Source organism: Octopus sinensis, linkage group LG10 (genome assembly GCF_006345805.1).
Source record: "Octopus sinensis linkage group LG10, ASM634580v1, whole genome shotgun sequence".
Taxonomy (NCBI): domain Eukaryota; kingdom Metazoa; phylum Mollusca; class Cephalopoda; order Octopoda; family Octopodidae; genus Octopus; species Octopus sinensis.
This window is the reverse complement of record NC_043006.1, coordinates 8758009-8776761: the sequence shown is the minus strand read 5'-3', so window position 1 is coordinate 8776761 and position 18753 is coordinate 8758009. Positions and strand designations below refer to the sequence as shown.

General features: G+C 34.6%; 1 protein-coding gene across 3 annotated transcripts in view; it reads left to right on the top strand.

The window, feature by feature from the left end:
• Positions 1–18753, top strand: part of LOC115216667 (gamma-aminobutyric acid receptor subunit alpha-5-like) — a 741237-nt gene that overhangs the window by 461134 nt on the left and 261350 nt on the right. For 2 of the 3 annotated variants that reach the window (XM_036506277.1, XM_029786168.2), the window contains exon 3: positions 8224–8291. The exons of the other annotated variant lie outside the window; for it this stretch is intronic. In XM_036506277.1, coding sequence (XP_036362170.1) covers positions 8224–8291 — 68 coding nt within the window. The remainder of the gene's footprint in view (positions 1–8223; positions 8292–18753) is intronic. 3 annotated transcript variants of the gene reach the window in all.

Here is an 18753-nt window from a genome sequence, read left to right as displayed (position 1 = left end):
CCCAATACGTTACGGGGACGTAATCAAACAACGGTTTTCAGATAAGAGTGATGACGCTCTCATCGATTTACTGTGGACAGTCTTAGATAGCAAGATATAATCCAAAATGTAATTTGTTTTATTATCTGATATCTTTTATTATCTGATATCTTTTAAAGTTTATTATTGAATGTCATGATTAAATTTAAAAAGTAATCAATACTGAAATTAAGATGCTAAGGTCTGGAAATGGATATTCCTGGGAAATATGGGTTAAGATATGATCAAAAGCATCCCTAACAATTCTATTATAATTACTAGTAGTACTTTTAATGATAGTTTAACTAAAGCTGTTACGATTGAAGTTAGCACCATGTATTACTAAAGTTACTACAGTGCAGCATTTGTGAAAGATATTTACACCGATCTGTATATATTTGTCTTAAATAAGCCAAAATACACAAACCTAAGAATACGGGAAGATAGAGATATTAGCTAAGGTAAATATTTGAGTTTGCAATTATATCTTACATAATTATGACAATTTTAAAATAATTTACAAGTCAGTTTAATATACGATTATACATACAGAATTAAAGATATACTTAGTCAAGAGGCGCTTAAGAACACTTTAGTCATAGACACGACGATAACAGTAATGAAACAGGGCATTCTGAATCCCTATATTACACTCGTTGCGATGGAATTGCAGATAATATTCATTAAAACATCGTATTTAGTTTTTCGCTAACATGAAAGTATCTATGTTCGCTGCTAGTCCCAATCGTACACTGAATGAGTAAACAATATATTATAAAATGATCATGTTGGGCTTTTCTGGGACAAGGCTTGAATGAACTCTGTCCATCATAATGAAAGCAGTATTTATGTTTAAGTCTCATCGGTCTAATTGATAGTAAGGCAATACGTTGCGGGGACGTGACCAAACAGTGTTGCACTAAACATTAATACTTTTCTCTTTGTTCGATCTGGATTCATGTGAGTTTATAAAGATAAAATATTTATGAACTATGGTGTTGCAAAACGTGAAAGGATTGAAGTAAAAAATTCGCATTTGTATCTTTCATAAAACTAACTATTCCTACGTGTGACATATACCGTTAACTGTTAAAACAATGATAATTTAAAGAAGACAGTTTAACATTACAGTTTTAGGCATAGAATTAAAGGTATACCTCGCCACGGGACGATTAAGAGCTCTTTAGGAATACAGTCGTCGATAATAGTAATGAAACAGAGCGTTCTGCTTTTGACAAATAGAGAACATGCTAAAAAGAAATCCGATTTGAAAAGAAATTTACCACCATGAAATGTGTTATAAGTCTCAATAATATATCAAATGTAACATGCACGATTGATTGCGTAGCTACTCAATACTTGATTATAATGACTAAACATAATACTTTGATATGGTGTGGCAATACTGACTATGAGTTCCGTACCGAATATACGGATATTATGATGTATTTTTTTTCCTGCTAAACATCTAAAATTCATACAAGGTTATATGATACTGAATAGCTATGTGCTTTTTATTTGTGATTAACAAATTCCTAAATACTCATAATATCATTGTCATACTGGGACAGAACAAAATTATGCAAGACGCCCCCCCCCCCACAGCGCCAAAAAAGAAAAGAAAAAAGAAAAAATTGCGAAAATGAAAAGTTCAAAGAATCTTCAAGTTAGATGAAACATCTAAAGAATATGATAAATGAAAGCTTTCGGAACACTACGCTCAGTTCCTATCAAAATATATCAAAGCCATATAACCGCTTTCATTTTTTTCTTTTTCTTTCCCTTTTTTCTTTTTTGTAATTATTAATATCATTATAGAAGAAAATTCTGTCTTAAATCTTTAGATTTGATGATGGAAAGAAGCCATATTTCCATTCCATTTGCAATTTTCATTGTGCGAGGGCAAAAAAAAAAACGCAAAGCGACTTTTAATAATAAGGAACCTAATAGATGAGCATCGATTTGAGTTGCAGCTTAAAGAAATAATTTTTTGATAATTAATATAATTCCTTTCTGACTTTTTACAAGAATCATAGTGTGCATGGCATAAAAGAATTAATGCACTTCACCAATGCTAAGATTAATGGAACTGAAAACCGTACGGATACTCTTTGCATATCATATATTATACTTGATGCAGTTGCTAACTGCTATTTTAAAATAGTAATGATGCTTAGCCATATGCAGCATTTTCTTTTAAAGACTACATGAAGATACAGCCTAGCATTCAATAGAGATAAGCAATATTGTTATTAAATTACATTAGTATGAACTGACATAGACAGGGATCTATTTAATTATATAAGTAATATTGCTTTTTTGGGAAATACATTTTTTCCGAATTCACGTATATTATATTAGATTTCAACTGCACATTTTGTTTTCAATTATAATGTGTTTCTCTGTGGCTGTATTTAATATAATTGTAACTTATTACTTCATTGTCCCACAATTTGATAGTAGTGCCTATTCTGATGGGTTGACGATATGCTGTTATGTGGTCGACAAACTACATGTGTTTATGTCTGTGTATATGTTTGTATGTGTTTAATAGAGAATCAGAGAGATGTATGGAAAGTGGTTAGATTATTAACCCACAGTATATAATAGTATGTCGAATAAAAGTCAGGCAATAGTAAATGTAAAAGTATTACCGAAAATGTACAGAGTATTTTAAGCTTTATAAAACAATACCCGTGTTTTGGTAAGCTAACTGACAAGATACTGTTTCGAGAACAGCAAAATAGACAATGATGTTGTACATCACCAAACATTCAGGTTCTTGATATTTAGTGGTAATGTGTTATGGTGTTGGTTGTTTTATGCCCCATTACGTATCTGTTTACTGAATATTTAATGATATGAGCGTATCTTCTGTAAAGCTATTGTCTTAGCAAACTCAATTAAACGATCAAACCTGACAAAGACTAAATAACGGACAAACTCCTGTGGTTTAACAAATGGGCCTACCTGCCCCAGCGAAGCTATGTACAACCTCATTAGACATAAAAATGTACACTTATTTACAAATTACCAACAAACATATAAATTCAATCTTTTAGTGAATATCTATAATACACTCGTTGAGATAGAATCGCAGCTAGTGTTCATTAAAAAATCATATTTAGTTCATTACGTATATTTATACGTTAAAACGAAAACCTTTATAGTGATAAATGTTCATTTTACACGCCCACCTTTAATTAATTCAGCGCAGAGAATATTATGAGAGCAGTCTCTAATATTGGTTAAATGAAAAAAATTAATAAACAACTCGACTACAATGGTGTCTTAGTATGAACTTTGTTCAATTAAACTATAAAGGAGATAGAAATTAACACAGTAAAAAAAAACATGCCGAATATATTCTTCCATAATACATGAAATATACCTATAAATATATGATGCACGTTTCTAATCTTTATACATACACAGTTTCCTGACTCAAATAGATGCAGTTATATTTTCAACGTCAATTTCCCTTGTGGTATATAGTTGCTTACGACATATAGATAACAAATGTACAACTTTAATTAGATAAACCGAAAGACTACTATACAGATATCCATGAACCATATAAAAACGTAGGTAATAGTTTCTTAATGAAAATGCATGTTTGGGGTGGTGCTGTATAGAATGAATATACAAGTGTTTTATGGCGTGAAAATTACATATATCTTCCTTACCGAAAACTCACTTAATACATATTAGTTTTAGTGTTTATATTCTAACTATTTTATTCATTGGACTGCGGCTATGCTGGGTCACAGCCTTCATTGGTTATAAACCCAACAAACCTACCCGATCTTGAAGTGACGTGGTGTATAATCACAGACACAAGACGCATGCACATATGCAAATACACATACACACGCACACACACACATAATAAATATGTATATGCTTCGTTACAAAATTAGAAAATGGAGAAACATACTTAAATCAATCAAACATCAACCATCAGATGATACCCAAACAATACTTTATTACACCATTACATAACAGTAAAGGCATTATACAAAATATATTGTAAATATAATTAGACAAGGAAATAGAAATATAAAATATAAAATATAATATGTAATTATATATATTTATATATATTCGCAAGGCTTTCATTAAATGTTAGTCTACCAAATTCACTTACACGTGATTGCTCATCTCGGGGTTACAGTAGAAGATACTTTCTCCGTGTGGTCGATTGTGTGACTGAATCTGGAATGAGGTGGATTCAAAATAAGATTCTTAAACGCTGCTTCAAAGTTGTGAAGAAAATATATAAAAACATTGCCAATTACGGTGTAGGCTGAATTGAAAATAACAATGACTAAAACCATTCGTACTAATCTGAAAATTAAAGACAAAGGGGAAATGGATGTCAGTAGAAATAGTAAGTTTATTTTATTTTCTTCAATTGTGGCAATGGTCTCCGGAAAATATATTTAACAAGAAAATTTCACTACGTGTATGCACACAAGAAATTACGATAATATGAGCATATTCCTTTCCTAAAACCTTATATCTAAAAACCTGTCGCACGTATGACTCCCAGTCTCTTAAAGAACATCGTGAAGAACGACACATGGAAATAACCTGGTATTCTACGCTTTGAAATCATTCTCAATCTCTCAATGGATTTCGCTGATTACTATTTCATTTTCGTATTTTATTCCACATGCGAAAGACTTTCAATAATGTGAAGCGATATAAATAGTATCGACGAATATCTATGCAGTACTTCTTACTAAAAGAAAACGGAATTGGAAATCTCTGACTGTACTAACGGAAATTTATATATACTGGAAATATAGAAATGAGATATAATTGCCAAATGCCATTTTAATGTAAGGATTTATTTCTCATTCTTCTTTGAATACAAGCTTTACTACGTCCACTGCATACGTATTGTACACTCACTTTAATACACTCGAGCAAAGAATGTGGATATCTGCAGAAATATCTGAGTATTGCTAATTTGGTAACAGAAGCGTAATCACACTATAAATCACAAACGATGCCAGGAACGCAGATTGTACATGACAATATGTTTCCAATAATTTTAAGTATGTATCTAACAAAAAATACATTAATATAATGAATGGTGCAAAATTGGTTGCCTAACTGAACACATTTTCATCAAGATATTAAAGACATGTTTTAAAGAGAGAGCAAATGATATATTCTTTTATTTTAACAGTATAGACATCAAAAATGCATGATTGAGTTGAAATGTCAGATTGAAAATGTATCACACAGAGGATTACCAAAACCTCTGAAACCACTGTTATGATCCCAGTAATCACAGAGAATGATTTTTTTCTAATATTGCTTTAGCTTTATGGATTATTCTCTCTTTATAGGCATTTGGCACTATTTTATCCGTAATCATAAATAAGATGGCAAATATTTCAAACTGATAGTTAGTCGACAAATTTTTTACTATCCGTCTATTTAGGAACTTTAAACGGTAGATTTTACAACGTTTGACAGAGTGGTATCAATAATTCCTGGTGTTCTCCAACTCAGACAACCAATTAATATTGAAAGACTTTTAACCTCGCGTCATAATGTAGATATGTCGTAGAAGTTGAAAAATAATTCCTGATAATATGTCTCTATAATTGTAAATTCACCAACTTAAGCAGCGATCTATCTATCGGTTTCTTCGAAATTGTAACAGTGATACAGAATCATTCTGCATATCATATTTGCCTAATAACACATGTTTTATTAATTGCTTGTAACGGCACCAGTATATTATGGTTTTGCAATCATGATATACTAGCAAATATATTAAAAGATTTTTAGTCAATATTGAGTCCTTGTTTAGTGTTAGCAGTACTTCGTTTGCTTTTTTTAAGTTTATCTCTACAATGTTTCTATGCAATTCAATGACAGCACTGCAAGTGACGTCATACACGAGTACTCCTATTTAAACAATGCCTCGAAAGATAGAAAAATTAGTAACGGATTTATATGTAGATGTCAAGAACTATTGATCGTTCTTCAACACCAAATCTAACCCATTAACTACCCACGAACACGTTACTTTTACTTCAATAACCTCAAAGCTCAGTGGTCGAGCACTATTATATAGACCAATTGTTTTATATTAAACACACTCCTGACACCTGGTACGAAATTATTAAAACCGATGCACTTCTAGCACAAAACAAACACAATAGGCGCAGGAGTGGCTGTAGGGTAAGTAGCTTGCTTACCAACCACATGGTTCCGGGTTCAGTCCCACTGCGAGGCATCTTGGCCAAGTGTCTTCTGCTATAGCCTCGGGCCGACCAATGCCTTGTGAGTGGATTTGGTTGACGGAAACTGAAAGAAGCCTGTCGTATATATGTATGTATATATATATATGTATGTGTGTGTGTTTGTGTGTCTGTGTTTCTCCCCCTAGCATTGCTTGACAACCAATGCTGGTGCGTTTATGTCCCCGTAACTTAGCGGTTCGGCAAAAGAGACCGATAGAATACGTACTGGGCTTACAAAAGAATAAGTCCCGAGGTCGATTTGCTCGATTTAAGGCGGTGCTCCAGCATGGTCGCAGTCAAATGTCTGAAACAAGTAAAAGAGTAAAAGAGTAAAAGAGTATACTCCTTAATATAGTATAGTTGCAAAGCAAAATAAGGTGTCCCTACCAGAAGTTAATATGTACTTACCAGTTGCCAAGGATGTGTTTAATATGTAAATTGGTCTATCCAAAAGTGTTACACAGATAAATATCATGGCTATTTCAGCAATACATTCGTAGACAATTAAAGGATTGGAAGAAGGGGTAATTACTCCAACGATGTGCATATGCAGCCATTACCTATTTTCCGTCTTCGATCGCATTACTTTCAAAGACGTATTCCTGTACGAAACATCGGAACATTCAGTGCCGAAACTAAAATCTACAGACAACTGTAGAGAGAAACTTATAATAACACATGATACGAATAAGTTAGTGATGACACGGTTTAAATATTAAACAACTATTTTCTCATCCATGGGTGCAATAATGGAATGTGGATTGTAAAAGAAAAGAATGGCAAAATAACTATCTAAAACTAAATTAAAACACTCCATCTTGTCTTACATTCATGCCATTTCATTTACTTACAATTACCTTGAAAGTATACAATGTCACTGTGATGTAGTTAAATGCGATGTAGATACTATATCAGTGGAGACATCTAAACAAGACAGCTGATAGTGGTAGCCTCATATTCTTTTAATACACAAAAAAAACACTTCCTGAAAAATAATATAAAGTATAGGAGGTATATTCACGAAATAACGGTGCGGAACTACATAGAGAACAATAATTTGTAATGTCAAACGTACAATTATATCAGATCAGTTTTGACTAGTTATCGAAAGCACCGCGACAATGCTTGAAGGGCAACAACAATTTTATTGATCTTCCAATTATTCTCATAATTTTGCTACCATTTTATGTGACAGCTACATACGTTCAACTGCGAAATCATTAGCTGTCTTCAAGCTACGCTGTAGTTTGATGTTAATTTTTGAGCACCATCAATCACACATCAAAATCTTTAATTTTGCGCAAGCTAGGAAAATCCTATAAAGCAAAAAAAGTATTATCACGGTTTGGTAGCAATGATGTAGAACACCAAGTTACTATAATACACCTAGTTATTTTTTCCTATTTGAATGCCTGGCAACAGAGTTGTATATTGTACAGCATAAGCTTTACTAACGAGAACGGTACTATCAAGTCAGTGAATTAAGTGAATAAACGATGCATTTTTTCGTCATGAATTGATAATAATAATAATAATAATAATAATAATAATAATAATAATAATTCAAAACTATATATTTTACATAGGCTATGGTGAAATTACTGTTTGTTATACACGTTAAATGCTCTAGAACCACTGTGTAATGGGTGTCAGTTAACATAAAAACTGTGCACACATATTCTCTTTGTTACTTCATCCGTAATTTTGTCAAATAATTGTAGTGACTTTGTAATAGATGTGGCTTCATCTTGTCACATGACGAAGTCTCTCAGGTACGCGGTAGGATATATACTTCGAAAATATCAACGCTGGATATTACAGCGTATCAGTTCCGAAGTGTGAATTATATTTAGGGAGGAAATAGTTGAGAGAGCAAATGGGACATATATAATTTTCGATTTAACGCAGATATTATATTGAAATTGTTTATCATTTCTAGGTAAACCGCTTTATATCCGGGCACATATACTCATTCGAAGCATGGGTCCTGTCACAGAAATAGACATGGTAAGTAGCTGAACATTTCTTTTCCTTATAATTGCCGTAAATGTTTTGTGCGTGTTTCAGGAGTGAACAATCTGTGTCATACAATATTGAACTTAAATTAAAAAGCTTCCATTTTCTTTTTTAATAGTCCTATTAAATGTAGCTGGGTAGGGGATTGTTAGATGTTTAATAGCTAAAATCAGATACCTTCATTAGAATATTATGTACATAGTGTAAATGTACACGTTGCTATTATGGCAATATGAAAAATAATATGGTTTTTATACAATGAATAGTTTTACTCTTCTCGGATGTCTTTGGTCTTATACAAAGTAATGAAAATAATATAAAGTTTCAGTGAGAAATATTTTTTACATTAAAATATAATAATATAATACAAATTTCCCATTGTTATAACTCTTGTCATAACTACTCTCTTATTTACTCTCACTCCTCCACATTTTCCTCTTCTGTTTTCCTTTTGTTTTTTCTCTTTTACTTCTGTGAATAGCATTCATTTACACATTGACTGCCGCAAAGCCTTGTCTTTGCATTCATCCTTCATTGCTTGTATTAACATTCATTCTACCTCTTTTCTATACTCCCTCCCCCTCCCTCTATATGAAACACAGTGTGTGTGGAGAAGTCAACGAAGAAATCATTTATATCGGTTGTGTGGTTAAGAAAAACGCTTTGCAAACACAGTTTCGGGTTCCGTCGTACACCGTGGGAATTTATGCAATTGCTTTATTTCGTAGCAATCAAACCGACCAATGCCTTGTGATTGAATTTTGTAAATACATAAATATGTATGTATATAAGTATGTGTATGTGTATATGTATGCTTGCGATTCTTCCCCACGGTTTGTCAGCCGGATTTCCGTTCGTTTGAATTCCCGTGAGACAACAGATCGGCTAAGTAAACTATTAGACTAACTACATGACATTCAAAACTAAGTACTTTGGTTGTCTTTGTCAATTTCACCCTTCAGTGGGGTATTACTGCATATATCGGCCCATATTCAGTGTGCCCTAAGTAGATCTACTCCTTTATCTCCTCAATCTGTCGCCTCCCACATTTTACCGGGCGTCGTCCTATGTATTCTAGCTGCATACATTTTGCTTTCAGGTGTTTGATTTTAAGACCTATCTGAGCTCTGAGCATTCAGCTTTGTCAGTATTGTTTGCAACTGGCCTCTGGTTTCAGCAAGAACAATGCTATCTCCGAATCGGACGTGTGTTAATTGCTCTACATTGATGTTTAGACCGGCTGTGCAGTCGATATCTTTGATGACTATATCAAAACATACATTATACAGCTTGAGAGGGATGGTTTTTCCTTGTTTAACCCCACTCTTAATTGCGACGCTTATTCGTGTTAATAACTGAGCTATATCTGCTGATGTATTGCGCCTCGAAACCTTCAACACTGAGTTCGCCCCGTCGCTATCAACGGCTTTTTCTAAATCAGCAAAAGCTATACACAGACGCTGTCCTACGATCTGTGCTAGATTCAAATTGATCTATAGCAGTCTATTTCATACGAAAACCTACTTGCTCTATTGGCTGTTGGCTGTTGAGATGTTTAGCTACTCTGGTGTCCATGGCCTTGGTAAACAGGTTATAGAGGTAAGATAAAAGGCGAATGGAGTGATAGATTTTAAATTGTAATAATAATTATTACTGTTGTTGATTGTGGCGGTGGTGGTGGTGAAGGTTGTGGTGGTGAAGGTGGTGGTGGTGCCTCATTTTGAAACCATTATTATTATTATTATTATTATTATTATTATTATTATTATTGATTCATTAGTGTTGCTTTTGTTCGTTTTCACTCACGTTTTGTTGGAATTCCTGGGGTCTACCTCGTGCAGCGTGCTTACTATCTGCAACCTACAGTACCATGCTATTTATTCTTTTCAACAATTTAATTCTTTCTTGATTATTCTGACTGTGTCGAGGAGGTAAACCTCTTGTAACAACTCTCTTGAGCACTCTATTCCGATTTACATTATATTCCTTTTGATACCATCCGATATTGTCCCCAAGGACCCGAAAATGATTGGCACCGTTTTCCATAGGCAGACTATTTCGTACTTAGATGGATGACACATATCTATTTTTTCGCCTTCCTTCTTGACTATTCGCAGGAAAAATAGGGTCCTAAACATCAACATCATAGCATATGCGGAACACGTTGTTTACCACCAGTAATACCAGCTTGTTATTCTCTAGCTCCTGATTTGTTATAATTGGGAAATCCCACAGGATTTTTCAGGTATCCAACTCTGCCACCCTCTGCGGTTTGTGCTCATACCACGTTAGTTTCAACATTTTACATAGTGTCCAATGCAACCGGTTCATCACCGGTCGTCACAACTTATACTGGTTTTAGGCAGCTCTGTTACACATGCGGCACAGTGGAGACATTGTCTTTTTCCTAACGTTGACCTTCCAGTTTGTGTTCAAAATTTGGTCTTGCGCATCCAACAAATCATCAGGTTAAATGAAATATTGCGGAGAGAAAGATTCCAAAATACATTTATTTCTTTATACAAAGTTCTTCTTAAAATGATTTTGTTAAATAAACTGAAAGAACTCGAGTATAATTGTGATAGGTATTCTAGCAATTACAACTGATGAACACTATGAGGGATCCCATTGCATTTAAACCCATCAGCTCCTTAATCCAGTATTCCGTTTATTAGACTTCTTTACTTACTGCACCTTATTTGCCACCAATCACCTTTCTACGTAATGCAACTTTGCTCATAAAAATATAGCGTATTCAAAATTTATATTTCATTTGTTAATCGATGGTTACGATTTTCAATATTGTATTCATTCGTTTTATATTTTCAATGTAAAAGAAACAGCAATATAATATAAATTCAGTACAATTTCATTTCCACTCCACTTCCATTAATACCAAATATTTTTTTTTTCCCTGTGTCTCCATTTGTCATTCTTGACGTGATAGGATTAAAAAGTCAAGCAGAAATTAGACGGCATCTTTGCAAACATTTCTGCAAGGATCATGTAATACGTCGAGAAATGATTCCTTAATTGAAATAGTTTTAAGAATATATATTTCTCTTTTTTTCAAAAAATGTAGAAAAATTGCTACAGATGAATGAAAGAAAAATATTCATTCCAATAAAGTGAAATTGGAAATCGGCAGAATAATCCTTTACAATCAAAATATCAGATTATAATGAGACTGCTTGCAGTGAAGTGCAGTGATATCTCGGTTAATAGCACATTCACATTACAAATGTTATTTTTATGTACAGTTTTTTTGTACTTTTCTTTTGCTTCCCAAATAAATAGTAATGGAATGTTACAAAAACAATTCAAACGAATATATTAGTTCGGACTCGCAGAGATTACGTTGAGGAAAACTAAAACACACACGCATGCAAATACATGCACAATATATGAAGAAATCCACAAATACGCATAAATATATATATGTTGGGAAGAGGATGTGTGTGCTTGTGGGTTGTTGATTTCAGGTTGACTGAGATTTGAATTTTGCCAAACGGCATTGTATTGCCTTACGTTTAAATGTTTCAGTGAAGGGTTTGCTTTAGTGAGTGAAGAAATTTGTGGAGGGACTTAATAGTTTACCAAACAAATTATCGGAATAAAAAGTAGTAGACATGATGGATGAATGAAGAGATGAGGGAGGAGAATCAAGAAAAACACAATGTATATATGTTTGTGAGTGTATATATATATATATATATTATGCACAAAGCAACGTACATCAGAAGGCCCAGAACTACGTCTCCTGACCAAGAGATTTATTCTTTGCCAAAAAATGAATCCTCCGTGTCTTCTGTAATCAATATCACAAACCAGCTCCTTATAAAGCACCAACAAATAGCGCTAGTACAGTAGTAGTTACAGTAGTTTGCACATTTGAGCTGTTGACGTTCCGTCATTAATTAATATCTATATCTAAGGCTTAGAGCAGGCACAAACGTTAGCACGCCGGGCAAAATGCGTAGCCGTATTTCGTCTGCCGTTATGTTCTGAGTTCAAATTCTGCCGAGGTCGACTTTGCCTTTCATCTTTTCGGGGTCGATAAATTAAGTACCAGTTACGCACTGGGGTCGATGTAATCGACTTAATCCCTTTCTCTGTCCTTGTTTGTCCTCCCTGTGTGTTTAGACCTTTGTGGGCAGTAAAGAAATAGGTATTTTGTCAGCCTTTACGTTCTGAATTTAAATTCCGCCGAGGTCAACTTTGTCTTTCATTCTTTCGATTTCGATAATTTAAGTACAAGTTGAACACCGTAGCTGAAGTAATGTACTTATCCCGCCCCGCCAAACTTGTTGGTCTCGTACGAAAATTTGAAACCAAAGGCGGCAAGTTGGCAGAATCGTTAGCACACCGAACCGAGCGAATGATTAACGGTATTTCATCCATCTTCGTGTTCTAGGTTCGAATTCTGACGAGGTGAATTGTGTTTTTCATACTATTGGGTTGATGAAATACTTACCGGTTTAGAAATGGTTTGGATGTAATAAATGTACCTTCTCCACGGAAATATGTGGCCTTGAGCCAAATTTTAAATGTTTAGTTAATTTCTGCATTATTCACATTACACAGTGCAGTCAGATACATATGCACACATGAGTGTGGCTGGCTTATGCACTAATATTACACAGGAAATTACCAGTGTATTATCGAATTAGCTTCTATGTAAGATTTGGTGTATTCTAGGTCGATATTTCCCCTTGTCATCATTACCAGTATTTCTATCACTATTTTCTCCCTAACTTTTTTCTCCTCTGCTCTCTCTCTCTCTCTCTCTCCTCTCTCTCTCTCTCTCTCTCTCTCTCTCTCTCTTGCTTTGTCTTTTTCTCTCTATCTCACTCTGTATATATATATATATATATATATATATATATATAATATATATATATATATATGAATAAAAAATGGAGTAAATACGAAGTTTCTACCTTTATAAACAAGGAGTTACAACAACTTTACTTGTGAGATTTTTGCTGCCCTGGTAACTATTTATTTATTTTTCCGTGTTAATTGTTAACAAGGTAAAAATACACTCATCTATATATATATATATATATATATTAAAAGTCAGGGTACAATATATATCTGTTTGCTTCAAAGCAGAGTTAAAACTCTCCAAAACCATATACCTCTCACTATATGTAAAAACTCACGAAGAATGCAGCAAATTCATTTAGAACAATTGCCGTCCCTGTTTGTAAAACTAAATATACGAGAGTAGATACCACAGTATCAATTGATTTCGCTTTCTGTACCAAATTCACATTTAAAGCTCATCAGCTAAGCATGCATGTGAGTGTGTGCATGAATGTGTTAACACCTATTCAACAAATATGATTTCAGATTCGTTAGTGAAACGATTAAAAACAAGTGATCAAATGAGTGCTTGCAAATGAAATTTAATTCCAAGATTGTTAGAAATATTGGGCCTCATATCACTAAGTAAGCTTGATGCTCCTTCTGTTCCCGTATTTATACATGATGGTCTTGGCCTGTAAGTGTTTGGAAGATTCATTGTACTTAGGACCTTATGCGTCACCAAAAGTTTATTTGTGAATTACGTGGGGTTCTCTTGAGATGATGAATGTGACCTACGTTAGTATACTTTTAAAGCCATCGTTTGTATTTAACCATTTATTTGTTTCAGTCATCAGAATGCGTCCATGCAGAGGCACTGCCTTCGGGTATTTCGCATTTACGAGGTGTGCGTTTAAGTTTTCGTTGGCCTATTCAGTTTGTTTTAATTTATCCGACAGAATTCGATGAAATAGTACTCAAGAAGAGTCTACCATAACAAGATATTCCAAGGAATGTGATTAGAAGTGATTAGAGTAATAGCTAATTTTAAGTATATTTTAAGGTAGACTTTGATAGTCATTGGGCCTGTGTCGTATCCGATCCACGAAAGGAAAAGTCATCATTAGCTAGTGGCTTGGTTATTCTATGATCAACCAGCCTAAAAAGATAAAATACATACAGAATCTGAGGCGATACTGAAGTATGTTCGGATAATGCCAGTTTTGAAGATATCCTATGTTTCCTGCAAAAGATTCCCATAGTCTGTAACAGTTATACCTAAGCATCATTCATAAAATCTGTTTACCATATGATGTGATATCTCTGCAATCTTTCCTTCATAATATCCCACACTTTTTTCAAGTATTAATAATTCTTTTCTAGTATTAATGGCGTTTTATTATCCAGCGATCTACAGACATGATGACTTTTTTACAAACTTAAGAGGTTAGCTATACAATACATTTCAGCATTATATCATACCTGAAGTGGGTATCCGTATCACGCCTGCCCTATTTTCATAGCTTGTAAGGTTAACATTTCCGTATGTTTTTATATCAAACGATCATACACTCCTACAAAAGATGTGCAGTGTTCTTTACCAAATGATAACATGAGCTCAATCTTATGGTGTCTGTTACTGATACCATGAACGCCAGAACTTCCTCTTCTATGATCAGGCGGTCAGCGATTTAATCTGTAACCATGATCACAAACAGACATATAAACTCCCCACTATATACGTGTGTGTGTGTGTGTGCGTATGTGCATATATATATATATATATATATGGTTCTTTCTGTGTTTGTGTGTGTTTCTGTGTATGTGTGTGATGTCCGTCTCCATACATATGACAAACAAGTTTTCCTTTTATTTTTTTTAAATTGCAACAGCATGACGTATGTAATGAGGTGTAATATTGCGGTATCAAATGCCGCATCGTCGATGACAGTTCATATTTGATGTGAAACTTTGCAGCACAGTAGACTAAATGAACAATTTCACATATTTATTTCTTTATTGATTATCACCTTGCCTGCCTGTTGATATCGATTAATAAGCATTCTTTGAATATATATATGTACGCCAGTTAGACTTTATGTCTGTGCGTGTGTGTATACTTATATGTGTGTGTGTGTGTGTGTGTGTTTACATATGCGTATGAGTGTGCGGGTGTGAATGTGTGCGTGTCTATCCGCCAGGCCCATGGTAACATGCTGGTGGGAAAGCACTTAAGATAGCAGGGGAAAAAAGACGTTAAAAGACAGGTAAAGAAAGAAAATGGTTAAGAACTATATCACATAGCAAGGAGGGAAAACTGGATAGCTTATGTACATAGCTTGAACAACAACACAAAAACAGAAGTGTCTGTGTTCTGCAATGAGTCAGATGCAAAAAGTATTCCGAATTACGAATCAGTACCTCAATGCAAATCAATACATACTAGGAGGGGAATGTGGTGGAGAAGATAACGCTTCGAAATTGTAATACAAATGCCTGCTGAAGGTGAAAATTGTAATTGCACGGAAGAGTGAAAATGAAAATATATCACAAGTCGGTTAAGAGTTAAAATATATCATGAGTTGAAATATCACCGTGAATATATATCACGAGTCCGTTACTGAAAATACTCGAAGAGTCAGAATAACAACATCGAATCCTGATACCCTCATACTGAAATTGGAGAGAAATATATCATAAAATGGGGAACTGGGAGGGTCTGATGCCTTCAAACGATTGGTCCTGGTTTATATGCTGTCAACGAATATATAGGAATTACATACGGTGTACATGACTTGAAATATGAGTGCACAAGAGATATTCTGATATCAAGAGTTGAGCTGGCGGCAAATATAGACATTTATGTGTCGGACGTGCAGGGGTAGAAAGCAGTCAGATTAAAGAAGAAAACAGCTTCAGTGTTTAGAAAGCGCTATAGATTTAGTTCATAGCTTCCACTACCTACGCGACCCAAATCAACTGTGGAGAGGTATTCGTCCTCTGCAATCATAGACGTAAGAATATGGACAAATTGGAAATCTTCAGGGAACTATTGCTTCTGATGATGTTGATGGGATCCTCTCTTCATCGTCTGCTAGTTAGTGCTACTATTGTATAGCAGTGAGGAGTAGACAGTGAACGCAGAGAATGTGCGATGGTTGGATGGAAGCAGAGGAAGCATTCTCTCTGGGCACATGTATATATATATATATATATATATATATATATATATATAGAGAGAGAGAGAGAGAGAGAGAGAAAGAGAGAGAGAGAGAGAGAGAAAGAGAGAGAGAGAGGAGGTGACACAGTGTTTCTTAAACTGTTCCTGTATGTAGGTAATTTATTTCGGCTCCAGACATCTACAAAACAATCGAAGAATTTTAAACCTACGTCAAATCACAAGCTACATTGCTCACTTGAAATAAATATATTTCGCACCTCTGAATATATAACTTCTGCAAGTTTAAAACCTATGCCGTATCAATTACTGGCTATCTTTTAAAGAATCTTCAATGTGGCTGCGCACCTACCGTTTTCCCAAGTGTATATTCCAAACGATAATACTTTTCTGAAATTGTGAAACCACTTCTACTATTCGTATTCAGGGGCAAAGAATGATAAACCTTTTACAAACGTAATTAGGCTACACCTCCGAAGTCATCCGTTCATTGTCAAAGTATTACTGCACGGCTGCTACTACTGCTCAAATCTAATTAACAGGTATATCTTTTATTGCAATTTTTTTTATTACACTTAAGGGTCTTCCTAGATGTCAACCGTACGTCATTTCTGCTACTTTGAAATGCATAAGCATTCATCTGAAACTGGTTTGCACAAAAATTTGTGTTCACTGATACTCAACGTCACTTTTTGTGTATTGTTATCTTTCACTGAAACTTCAGTATTCTTGAAGTACCTATCTTCCTCCATTTATGATGCAGTAATATTTGCATAATACTGTTAAAATTGTAATATTTTAGCTGTCAAGCCTCGCAAAACTGAGGCCAAAATTCTCCTTCAATAAAACGCACACAATTAAGAAAAGAATTTAGTAATTCACTATGTTGCAATAAACAGTATCCCTTGGAAATATCTAGAGAAGCTGGTCGTTTTTTTTCTTCCATGATATTTGTACATTCAAGCCCTCACAAATACGACCTGATAGAGACCACAATGATAATACATTTTCGTAATCCAATGGCTAAATATTTTAGTCTGACTTTAAAAACCTTGATATCATAACTTCTGAAAAAATTTATTTGTAAATATATTATTATTACAGGTTGATGCTTATTACATTCCTACAAGAGAAAGTATTTACATAAAATTCTATTACGTTTAAGGCAACAGTTACCGGGAATTGTGTCGTACGAAATCCCGTTGCATTACAGTTGTGGAAGTGAATTAAATACAAATGAAATTATTAAACATATTTTATAATTTTAGTATTTGCACATTCTAAAATCAGGAAGAAATATCGAATTTATTTTTCTGGAAACCAAGAGATATGTTTATTGTTGAAATCACAGCTCACGTTTCTGTTACATGAATACATATGCCTCTCTCGCAAGTGTACCGTATTGTCGCTAATTGTAGTAGGCACTTGTGTCGCTTCAAATTGATATGGATGCAGTCACAACTCTCCCAAACATGACCAGAAGGAGCAATGGGAATTTGACATCAATAGAGAGAAGAAGGGCAGCCGCTGTATTCATTTAGTGTTTATATTACAAAATAGGTTGGATCAACATGCATTTAAATGCTTTACTAGAGGTCATAACGTCTTGTCTTGTCCAAAAACGGCTCTGTCACATTTATGTCTATCAGTTCAACTCTCGGCCCTCGTAGCGTCTTTACTATACCCCAATATATCTATATGTACATGTTTAATGACCCTGAATCTCTATTATGTATATTAAATCAGACAGTGTCATGATAATTATGATAACCTCAAAATGGTATCGTAGAAATGATATTAAATTACTTGGAAATTTTAAGAGCTGGAAACCAAAAAAAAAAAGCTTTTATCTTTTGGTACTTTTTATTTAACTGTGAAATTACTTACGGATAAAGTTTATAATCTTAGCATCTTGCTAGATGTTAGTTAGTTAGTTAGTTAATTTTTGGCTCAAAAGCAAATAGCAAGGCCATGTAGGGGGACATGGAGTTAAGTACAGGGTGGTGTTCATGTAAAGAGTTCAGGCCACTTGAGGTCAAGGGAGGCTTTGAACAAAGCGGTCGTCGGTATCTTCACCATCTCGTCTGGCAGCTTGTTCCACGGATCCGCAACCCGGACGGAGAAAGCTCCTCTCCTTCGATTGAGATGAAATCGTCGCAGGTAGAGCTTTTCGGAATGACCCCGCAGCCGACGCTCTGGAGCAGGAGTGAAGAACAGCTCTTTCGAGAGGTTACACTTTCCGCTTATGATGTTGTGGGCGAGAATGAGATCACCACGGCGGCGGCGTTTTTCTAGAGATTAAAGGTCGAGCGTCCTCAGCCTTTCTTCATAGGACAAATTTTTGAGACCATGAACCATGCGGGTAGCCAGCTTCTGGACTCTTTCGAGATGCTGTATGTCTTTGAGGAGATAAGGAGAAGAGGCTTGAATCCCGTACTCCAATATGGGTCTCACCAGCGTGACATA